At 41.9% G+C, this 12,099-nt stretch overlaps 1 protein-coding gene across 2 annotated transcripts in view; it reads left to right on the forward strand.

Annotated features, from left to right (window-relative positions):
• The window catches only part of plppr2b (phospholipid phosphatase related 2b), an 85,691-nt gene that overhangs the window by 3,227 nt on the left and 70,365 nt on the right, over positions 1 to 12,099 (forward strand). For both annotated transcript variants that reach the window (XM_084079430.1, XM_084079431.1), the window contains exon 2: positions 11,684 to 11,800. In XM_084079430.1, the coding sequence (XP_083935556.1) occupies positions 11,684 to 11,800 (117 nt within the window). The remainder of the gene's footprint in view (positions 1 to 11,683; positions 11,801 to 12,099) is intronic.

The raw sequence follows: 12,099 nt of genomic DNA on the forward strand, positions 1-12,099 counted from the left end.
ATGTCTGTGTCTAACATGAAACTAAATGCTTCAGACTCAATGCTCAGTGTCTCTAAAACACAGAGCATCTTGAGTCTGCGCTTAAATGCATAATGCACTTAGTTTTCCTACAGTAGAACCCTAAAGTACCGTATATAATGTTTATCATTTTTGTCATTTTATTCAACTGGTAGATTTATGGAGCCATCTCTGATTCTGCACTCAGACTGTTACAATGTAATAACCTACATGGGTTCCAATTTTACACATACTGAGTAGAATGAACAATGACATTTTGACTGTGTTTTTGTGCAATAAGCTCGGAAAGGTCATTGCTTTGAACTGCCCCAATTGAGAAAAAAGGCTTTGAAATAACGCTATTTTTAGACTGCTATCATTAATTATGGATTATTATTATTTATATATTTTTTAATTATGCAGGCGTTTGTCAACTTCTAATAGCTTCTGTATCTCGAATATATTGTGAATTTTGTGCAAGTGGTTGGACCTCCTGTGGACTTTGTTTTCAGAGAGTGCTTTGAAGGAAGTGGACGTGTTCCAATATTTATCAGTTTGCTTCCTTTTTGGTGAATTCGACGTATTGTTGATCTTTGAGCATGTCTTTGAAGGAACTGGGTGAGTTCCAAACTAAATAAAGTGGCTTCCGTCACCCACCTTCCCTAGTTTAACCCATTCAACCCAGGAACGCATCTACAAAATATCTCCTAAATCCTAACAGGTTTCTGAAAAACGTATGTTGCTATAATATCAGTGGTGCTCAAACGTTTTCATGTCAAGGACCACCCAAAATGATATGTATTTGGCCGCGGACCCTCATCTCAAAACATTTAGTTCCAGGGACCCCTAGAAGCAAAGATTTGAGTTAAAAATGTTTGATTAAAAAATATAGATATTCAAAGATTTGCACACATTTTCAAGATTTTTCTAAAAATAGCAGATTTACAAGCTCTGCCGCGCTATGAGCTTGTATATCTGCTATTTTTGAATAGCCAAATGACCATGAGATGCGTTTGGGATTGAATGGGTTAAACTCTCATCGATTGGTGAAAAGGGCTGAGAGAGTGATTCCCAACCTCTTCTGGACCAGGGCCCACTCGGCGAGGCGTTGGCCGGCCCACCCATCTTACATCTTAACACGGCACCCTGGTGTTAAGGTTGGTCAGATGGGTGGGCCAGAGCATGTTTATTTTTTAACGATCAGTCAATGGATTGTGCTCTCCGGCGGCTCGATATGTGGGCCCCCGGCCCACAGGTTGTGAACCACTGCTTTGAAGGAATACTGGGTGTGTTCCAGTTCCACACCAAACACGGACGGTGGCCTTCCGCTTCACCTTTCCCTTTAACCCATGAACACCTGAGGCCGATTCTACGAATGTCTTCTAAATCCTAACAGTTTTTAGAAGAAGCAAAGATTTGAGTTAAAGATGTTTGCTTGGCCCCGGGCCGCGGTCCGGGCACCCTAGGCTGTAATGGCAGCCTGACGTCGTGTCGCGAGTTCGAATCCCAAACCTTTGCTGCGTGTCACTCCCCATCTCTCTCCCCATTTCCTGTCAGTCTACTGTCCTATCAATAATGGCATAAAAGCCCAAATAAATCTTAAAAGAAAAAAAAGATGTTCGCTTGAAAATGTATATATATTCAGAGATTTGCAAAAAAGTTCACGATTTTTCAAAAATATCAGATCTACAAGTTCGTAGCGCAGCACTCGGTGCAGCGCTACGAGCTTGCATATCTGATATTTTTGAATAGCCAAAGTATAAAATAATGGTTAGAGCTAAAATCTAAAATGACACAGATGCTTTCCGGGTCTTGAAGGGTTAACGCTCATGGATTGATGAAAAGGGCTGACAGGGCAGTGGAAGCACCGAACAGCTTCCAGACATAAAATCAGTGAGATAATTGTTGTCAGGGAGACGAGGGAGTATAGACTCTGAATGAACAGACATCACACTGTGGAATTCTCCCTGCTTTCACACGCGCCAAGACGTGGAAAGTAAACCAAGTACATTTACTCAAGTACTGTACTTTTACTTTTTACTTGAGTATTTCCATTTTTCGATACTCTGTGCACGTCTATTCCATTGCATCTCGGCAAATGTTGTACTTATATTGCCCTATTTTATACTTTGGCTATTTATAGCACATCTACAAGCGCACAACGTGCTGCGGTGCGTGCGCGCTGTGAGCTTGTAGATCTGCTATTCTTGAAAATCTTTGACACATTGTTGTGTGTGAAATGAGACATTCTGGACATCCCTTTAAGTATATTTTGTAGGGGTGTGCCGATACACTAATTTCACGAAACGATACGATATTTGGCTCACAACTTCGATACGATTTCGATACGATACGCACTTTTTTATTATGAAAATAAATGGGGGAGAAAAAAAGGAAATGCAAACAAATAATTCTGTTTTTGCATTATTCAGACATGAAAACTTGTTGCTTTTCAGCCGTTTTGAATCCAAATAGGGCAATAGTGTGACACCTGACCCGAAAAAAAAAAACATCCTTTTCACCTCGGGGCTGTTTGCATGCCTGATTATTTTGATTGGTGTAAAAAAAAAATAAAAAAATAAAAAAAAATTTTCAAAACGATATTTTTTTTTTCCAAAACGATACATATCGTCGCGAAAACGTATCGCGATATATCGCGGGACGATATATCGGCACACCCCTAATATTTTGATTCCAATACTTCTGTGAAGTAACATTTTTAATACACACCGTTTACTTACAAGATATTCTTATACTATCTGAGTACTTTTTCCAACACTGAGTATCTGAGCAGAGAACCAAAGCTACATGTGAATGAATAGAATCACACTTTGAAATTCTCCCTGTTTTGACACAGGCGTTCACAGGTCCTTCAGTGCATTAGAAGTCAACCTTGCGGAACAGAAAACTGCCATTGATGGCTCCCAGAAGTACAGCGAGCAACAGCCTAACACCCTTTAGAGCGGTGATTCTCAAACATTTACATGGCAAGGACTATGCTGCTGACCCTCCATTTAATAAGATGGGGTGCCAAGGACAGAGAGGTTTACATGCATGTGCAGCTCTGTGTGTGTGGGAGATGTACTGTATGTGATGTGACAAGCAGCTGATCAATTGGCGGTCTACTTAAAGGGCAAGAGCACTTTGGTAGAGGTTTGGGTTGTGTAGTTACCTTGCCATGATGTAACTCCAATGGTGGACAAGAAATCAAAAATAATTGTTCCATTGATTAGAAATTGAGAATTCAAAATATGCTCCTCATTGACTTACAGTACATTGTACAGTGAAACAGCTCTCAAAGTCACTCTTTTAGCACATAAACGAACACAAACAAAGCTGGTTCAGACAATATAGAACGTCACAAAACCCAGTAGTTAGTTTCTTTAATAAAATGTTAACTTCCTGTTGATTTTGCTATTTTTAAGTTAAAATTGTTTTAAAAAAAATAAACAGTACTGGGTTTTGTGATGTTCTGTATTGTCTGAATCAGCTTTGTTTGTGTTCGTTTATGTGCTAAAAGAGTGACTTTGAGAGCTATTTCACCGTACAATGTAAGTCAACGAGGAGCATATTTTGAATCATCCATTTCCAGGCAATTATTTTTGATTTCTTGTCCACCTTTGGATTTGCATCATGCCAAAGTAACTACACAACCCAAACCTCTACCAAAGTGGTTCATTGCACTTTCTCCTGTTGTCAGTGTTGTCACTGATGTTGTATGTGCTTCATCTGCTCCCAGCACCACCAGTAGGCTCTGCTTTGCCTAAGGGTTCTGTTTCCCCTGAGGGGGGGTTTGTTATAGATGTATATCTCCCTGCTCTTAAATGGTTGTCTGCTAATGTGCTGAGCTGGGAGTAATGTATAAGCAGAGCCTGAACGCCAAGATCAAATATAATGTTCACGCTTGCATTTACATTTTATAAATAAAATGTTCTCAAGCTATTATTGGTCTCAATCTATTTGTGAGTTATCTGACTGAACTGCCTATACTGTAGGTGGCGAGAGAGAAACCTATGATCTGAATAGTTATTCTTATACATTCTCTCATTGGATTACCTTCTAGCTGGTGAAATTAACGACCTTCTCTATTTTGGTGCATGTCATAGTAAAAAAAACATATGCGAAAATAGCAGATCTATAAGCTCACAAGCTTGTAAAATAGGGCTTAAATGGTTCCTCATTTTCCTGGGGATCCATTGGACCCCACTTTTTGAGAACCACTGCTTCAGACGTTGTGAGCTTATAGATCGGCTATTTTCGGAGAGTGACGCCATCACACGACGGAGTGTAAATCAGGCTTTAAAGGCATCCTAAGCATGTGGGAAACCCTAGGCTCTAGGGCATCTCACAAAGGAGGCCTTCCATCCCACCTTCCTGCCAACCCCCCATACCCTCACCCGCTCTCTCTTCCAGCCTCTGCCAGTCTTGGATGGTACTTGGCATGGTAAGGAGCGGAGCTCAATTCAGGGACCGGCTTTGTTTATCTGCATTTCTCCCACCGTATCCCCCCTAGCTGTTGTTATTCCCATTGCAGTCTGCTCTGCTCGCCTCTCAGCCCATCACTGTCTCTCTGCTTCTGAACCCTCTCCAAATGTCTGCGTCGTGCACTTCATCTCTCTCATCTCTTTCTGCCATGCTTTTGTTTTTGATCACTGCTACTCCCTCTCCACTCTGTTTCTCCTCCTTTCAACCTAATTACCCCCCCCCACACACACACACACACACACACACACATTACACTTTATATTGTTGTGTGTTTCATCATTTTCCTGGACCTCACAAAAAGTAATGGTTATTTTATGATTTTGAAAAAAAAGAAGAAAAATAGGGGCTAGGTTAGGCTCACATGTTAGGGTTAGAATGAAGCATTTAGACGTTAGGTTTAGGGGTTAGGGTTAGAATGAACCATTTAGATGTTATGTTTAGGTGTTAGGGTTAGAATGAACCATTTAGATGTTATGTTTAGGGGTTAGGGTTAGAATGAACCATTTAGATGTTATGTTTAGGGGTTAGGGTTAGAATGAACCATTTAGATGTTATGTTTAGGTGTTAGGGTTAGAATGAACCATTTAGATGTTATGTTTAGGGGTTAGGGTTAGAATGAACCATTTAGATGTTATGTTTAGGGGTTAGGGTTAGAATGAAGCATTTAGACGTTAGGTTTAGGGGTTAGGATTAGAAGATACGTAGTTGCGTGCCAGTGTCACGCACCGAAAATAGCAGCAGCTCGGCTATTTTTGACTGGAGGTTTAGGGTTAAAAAATGCCCCTCCCCCCAAAAAAATTACATTCAGAAAATCACCGTTCCAAAATGTGGATGTCCTCACAAATATAGTAACAAACGTGTGTGTGTGTGTGTGTGTGTGTGTGTGTGTGTGTGTGTGTGTGTGTGTGTGTGTGTGTGTGTGTGTGTGTGTGTGTGCGTGTGCGTATGCGAATGTGTGTGAGTGTGTTCATTTACGGCTGTTCTTGCAGACAAATAGGAAATATTGCTATTAAATAAAAGACGAGGACAAAATGATTTATTCTGTGGCACTGAAGAGCCGATCTTGAGTTTATTAATAACAAAGGATTAACTTTTTATTAATCTTACTACCAAAAGCACAACGAGTGTTATAAGACTGATTCCTGCACCACCACACTGGGGCCAACACAAACACACTCAACTGTTACTTTGTGATTACACCAGGCTGGCATTTCATTCTATTCCATTGTTATTTCTGAAAGAGATATTGCTGTGTTCATGAAAACATCATACAGACCTACAACGGCGTTCTCCTTTCAAGGGAAAAGCCACTCGCTGCTTTACTTGAGAGGCTAGTGAACAACAACAGCTCGCCGGCACAGCCGGTGAGGGTGCTTCACCAGTTTTGCCAGATTTTGCGAGAGAAATAAGCAATCAGGTCTAGGAAAACCTAGACCTATAGGCCACATGAGCACTTTATACATTGAGTACTGTATACATCGGCTATTTGAAAATAGCAGATCTATAAGCTCACAAGCTCGTAGATCGGCTGTTTTTGCTATTTTTTAAAAGGGGCTTAAATGGTTCCTCATTTTCCTGGGGATCCATTGGACCCCACTTTTTGAGAAGCACTGCTTCAGACGTTGTGAGCTTATAGATCGGCTATTTTCGGAGAGTGACACCATCACACGACAGAGTATATAAATCAGGCTTTAAAGGCATCCTGAGCATGTGGGAAACCCTAGGCTCTAGGGCATCTCACAAAGGAGGCCTTCCATCCCATCTTCCTGCCACCCCCTCCCCACCCTCACCCGCTCTTCCAGCCTCTGTCAGTCTTGGATGGTACTTGGCATGGCATGGTGAGCCAGAAGCAAAGATTTGAGTTAAAATGTTTTCTTTATATACTGTATAATTCAAATAGTCAAAGTATAAAATATGTTTTAAGTGCTTCAAATGGTTGTGACGCTATATTAACAAAATTTGCCGGGGACCCCCTGGTAAACTCCCCCCCTCCGCCCCCCAAGGACCCCTGGTGGAATCAATCAGAGTGATGTACCTGTAAGGGTCCATTTTGGTTCCTAACTATCAATCACGTAGCTGGGGGACTCCTTGTAACCCTGTCATGGACACCTTGGGGGTCCCTGTACCCCACTTTGAGAACCACTTGGATATTCAGTGGTTTTACCTGTAGACCTCAGTGGCTCTCTTTCATTTTCATAATGCTTGCCGGAAATACTGTCCATAACGGAATCCCGTGTCAGCTCCAGCCCATTTCTCATCACGAAAGTGCACATAAAACTCCATTAGGCGTTATGGGAGATGTAAAACCACTGAATGGCAAATAAAACAACAGCATTCCGTCCACAATAAATGCTGTGAACAGGTGGATTGTGAGGTAGACCGAGCAGCTGGCAGTTTAAAGTGCTGTCCTCCCGTGTGTGTGTCGGGTCAGAGCTGTTGGCTTAGATGTTACAACAACAGACTGTTGTTGTTGCATGCATGCATGCATGGTCATTCCAGTCAAGCGACGGCCGTCCATTACAAACTTTTGTGCTTTGGCTAAAGCCGGGAAAATAGTTTCAGTGTTTGGACCTTTTGCCAACTCCATTAACCTATAACCAACAAAGCCACTGTGCGGCCCACAATCACTGCTTTGTATCAAAGCACTTCTCTCATGCACGGTTTGGCTCGAAGGCCATAAAATGTTGCCCACAATGCAGTTTTTTGGTGATGTGGGAGAAGCGAGGAACCGGACCATATCTGCCCTTTAAGTGCGGGTAGGGAAAGGTGGTCATGGACTCGAGGCCACGAACATTGGATGAGCCTATGCTTCAACAGGCCACATTTCACCTGGGACTTTGTTTTTGGCAATAGTGACTAAACCCCTCCTTGCGGCTAATTTTCTCCCTTTTGGATGTAAAGTACTGCTGTCTCACTGATGCAAAGGACTCAGCGGTTATTCCGCCATGATGCTGTCCAGCGCACTTGCAACCACCTGCAAGTCCACCGAGTTACTCTGTGAATTTCCTGACCACAGGACCAAGCATGGGGTGGAACATATGTCCTTGACAGGTTCCCCACTGATTACACACCTGTGCCCTTTAAGATGCCTTTCAGCCTTAAGAACTTGGCTTTCCAGACTTTCCCTCGAATAATGGATTCCATTACTGAAATTCTTGGACCTGAATGACATCCTTGTATAGCCAGAACCTCGAGGACAGAACATGTGTCTCATCTTCGGACTCTCTTCGGAAATCTCAACCATTGTCTCATGGTCTCAACCTGCTAAATGCCAGTTTGGGCAGCCATCGACTTCCTCTCAAGCACCGCATCACGAACGACAGGGCAGTGCCACTGTTGAAGCTGTTATAGACTTCCTAGGAGCCTTGCAACAAGGACTCCCCAGTTGCTTTTTTGTAATGGTGAATTTGTATCATTTGTTAGATATCGTTGCAGGAAAAAAAAAACCTTTGTTCCATTGGAACCAGTTATTATTTAGTCACAAGCTTGTGCTAGTACTTTTCATTTGTTCAATATAAAACCCACAGACAGACCTAAGAACTTTCACTTCTTTGTCAAATATTGCAGATCTACATGCTCACAACGCGTTGCATCATGCTACTCTTCTGTGACACTGTTGTATGACAAAGCAGGGCATTACATAAAAGGTTGAAATATGAAGATACAAGGTTTCTGCCTGACAGCAACGACATCTAGCATTAGATGTCTGTGGCCCATGCTTCATTCTTCTGTGTGCAGAGGAATAAGAGACAAAATGTGCACGCAACACTACATTTTTAGGCATTTTATAACCATAAGTAATGTATTGGAAATTAAATCAGAAGATCCAGCTAGATTTGACATTGGCCAAATATATTTTACAATTTCTGCTCCTTTTATTTGTCAACTAGTGGCCAACCTAAGATCAATCATGTACACTGTAATTTCTGAAAAGTACATAACAGTACAAATAGTTGAATGGTTACATGTCGTGACAATTTGACTTTGTCTAGTTTGCAAAATAAATATTAGCTAGCCAACATTATTAAAAAATGAGTCACGCACTCATGTTCCTCTTCTGTTTCAAAGTCTTTATCTCCACTCTAATGGTTTAGGCTTCTTCTGTGGTGCTGAGCAGCAAGACAGGTCTTATTCATCAGTAATTGTGCACATGGTATTTTAATTACACACCACACTGACTGTGCAGCTAATCACCACACAGTTTCTGACACTTGCCTCACAGCCACCTTCTTAAATGCCACTCACTCACCTATCATGGAGAAACCTTTTGTTGACATTTTGTGCAGGCAATGAGCGGTGGTGGATAACAAAAATTACTCATGGGCTAATGTAGTCTAACTCATTTAATAAATAAAAAAAACCTAGCGAGATTTGTCACTGCACATACTCCTACGGGATGGGGGGCGTCACCTGTCAGCAGGGAGTGTTGGGTGGGAGGAGTTGGACGGACGTTCTAGTCTAAAGTCCCCCCGGTGGGGGCTCCTCACTGGCAGGTGAGCCAGTTGGATACAACAGCAGTGCCAGTGACAACACGCAGAGATGTGTGTTGGCATAGCAACTAAATTGGGGAGAAAACGGGGGTAATAACCACCCCAAAAAAAGAGTGTCATTTACTGTCACTGGATTATACAACTACAGTATTAGGCTAACGTTTTATCCTCCAGCATTGACTGTGTTGAATTATTTCCTTCATCATTAATATCCAATGGATGCAAATATCTATCTCACAAATTGTGTTGGTGAGGAAGGAAAGGGGTTGTTAATAAACAGGGTTTATAGTCACCAAAAATCCCTAGCATATGGTCCATCATTTTGGACCCCCCATACAGATGTTTGTTGGTGACATCTGGTTGATATTTAGCACTGCACTTTATAATGTGTTTATTGTGCTTGTTGTTTCATGTAAAGCACTTTGAATTGCCTTGTTGAGATTGTGCTATACAAATACATTTGCCTTGCACGCAGCATTCTGGTGTAGCACCCATGCATCCAGAGACTTCTGCAGGGTAGGCTTCAGGGTCCAGCATTCACAGCCATTATAGGAGAACAGACACTACAGTCGCAGAGGAGAAGCATGATGATTTTAATTGAATCTTCATTTCAGACTCACGGTCCATATCACATACCAAATGACAATGACAGTCCAACCTACAGCCAGTCCACATAATAAGCTCACAGTCTGTAGAGGCTGTTGTCTCCACATCATGGAAGAGAACCAATTAGAACTCTTCACAGGGTTGATTGTTCAACACAGTTGACGGACAGGAATTTTTACATAACATTTTTTTAAAGAGCTTGACAGGGAGGCACCCCCCTGTTAACAAACAGCTGGCTGGCATCTTCCTCTCTTAAGCTACTGTCGTGGTCTGATGAGCTGGCCCGTGAGCCCAGGCATTTGAAGCCAAATTGACTTCTTTCAGCGCAGTGCCTCCTGTTGTCCTGTTGTTGCAGGTGATAACCTTGGTTTCCTTGGCGCTTAGCCAAGACCAGTCTTGGCACACCCTGTCTCCACACACTGTTCAGGAGCTTGTGTTCCTTGCTCCACTTGGCCAGACAGCAGGCAGATGTCACCTGAATAGTCTAGGTCAAGGGCAGCGAATTGTTTAGAGAGCACGCGGGTTCTCAAAGTTAATTAATATAGCGTAACAATCTGTTGAACCGCTTTAAGGCTATTTACATTGGCTCTTTGAAAATAGCTGATCTACAAGCACACAACACATCGCCACGTGACGTGTTGTGACCTCGTAGATCTGCAAAAAAAGAATTATCTTGAACATTTGTGACAGATTTTTTTTTCTTTATATAAATCTTGTATGCGGGTCCCTGGCACAAAAGGTTTTCAGAGGGGGGGTCTGCAGCCAAATTCATAGTTATTTGGGGGTCTTTGACATGAAAAAGTCTGAGAGCCACTGCTCTAGAACTGTGAGTTCCCGCTCCCATCCACTGGCTTACGGGCATATCATAGCCCACCGACTATAATCAAGAGGAAGGGGACTCGGGTGTCTCCTTGCAACACCCCCACCAGGATGTCAAACTCCTCACTGCTGCCGTCTGGGGATCACCACCATGGCTCTTATAGCCGTGTACATCCTCCATATGGCCCATATGAATTAATGAAACGCTGGCTGCTGCAATTGTGAAATAAGCAGCCATAGAATTTGGCCTATATTTTGCTGAGAGAGAAGCTCACAGAACAAGAAAGATGAAAGACAAAGTTCCACCTGGTGGCCTGCACACACAGCATGTGGAGAAGTCTTCACACCGTGTCTTTTTGCTCCTCGATGCCCCACAGTGCTCCAAAAGTTATATTTCTTCTTGAGTATACTATGGCCTTGAGGCAAAAAAATCCACTTGCATAGAACAAGATATCTCAAAATCGAATGGCCGGATTGCAGGATGAACCCTAGGACCTTCCTCTAGCTTCCTCTACAATGCCTCAGTGTTGATTTTGATAGCAAATTTGTATTTAGTTTTAGTCATAGTCTTTTGAATAAAATTCCATTTAGTGTTAGATCACTAAATATTTTTATCATATTTTAGTGATCTGAAATGTTTTAGTTTTTGTCTAGTTTTAGTCGACTAAATATCATAAGATTATAGTAGACTAAATCTACAGTTAAAAATAGCCGATCTACAAGCTCACAACGCGTCGCGAGCTCGCAGATCTGCTATTTTCAGAGTGCAACACCCGAGCGCAACCAAACATAAAATGACCACTTGTCCTTCACTAACATTTTAGTCTAGTTTTTATTTGTTGATGAAATTGTCAATATATTTAGTCTATATATTATATATATTTTAGTCTTCATAGCTTAGTTTTTATTTCGTGTTTATTTCGTTTTTATTTAGTCGATGGACATTTTTCGTCATAGTTTCAAATGAGTGCCTGTGTTTCAAATCAACACTGCAATGCCCTCACCCCAACCATTCATGCTGCTATAATAATGATTTCATTTATTTTTTATTATCTTTGCAGTCCCACAAACGTTGGTTGTTTCAAACCCAAAAGTAGTCTGGTTTTGTGTAAGGAACAGCTCAGCCTGTAGGGGGTGCTAACAGGACTTAGAAAAGTCCTCTTGATGGTGTCACAGATTTATTGCATGGTAACCTACTAACTCTTGCTCTGCTCTTCACGTTAATACCAGATCAAATTCAGTATTATCATGAATGTTTATTCCATGTTGACCTTTTGACCCAACAGATGACAGAGAGCCGGCTGTCAGGACAGAGGAGAGCGATGAGGAGCCTGAACCTGTCTGTAGACAGTAGCCTGCTGAAGACCAGCACCTACATCGTCCCCTGCTTTCTCCTTGTGGAGGTGAGTGTCACTCACGCCGCTGCAGGCCTTGGTATGTCGTTACCAATGCATGAGGGAATGCTACTCCATGATTACTGGAATTCCTCTGCATGTCGCAGGCCGAGGATAATTCCAGCCTGGTCCAATTGGATAAATCGATCAATGAGATTGCTATTAACCACTCAATCCCACTTAACCAGATTTTATATTTTAAATATATTTCCAAAAATAGCAATGCATTGTGAGCACAATGCGATGCATTGTAAGCTTGTAGATCTGCTATTTTCACTTTTTGGAAAATTTGTGAGAAAGAAATTACC

Source organism: Gymnoscopelus microlampas (assembly GCF_963454915.1).
Source record: "Gymnoscopelus microlampas genome assembly, chromosome: 2".
Classification (NCBI taxonomy): Eukaryota; Metazoa; Chordata; class Actinopteri; order Myctophiformes; family Myctophidae; genus Gymnoscopelus; species Gymnoscopelus microlampas.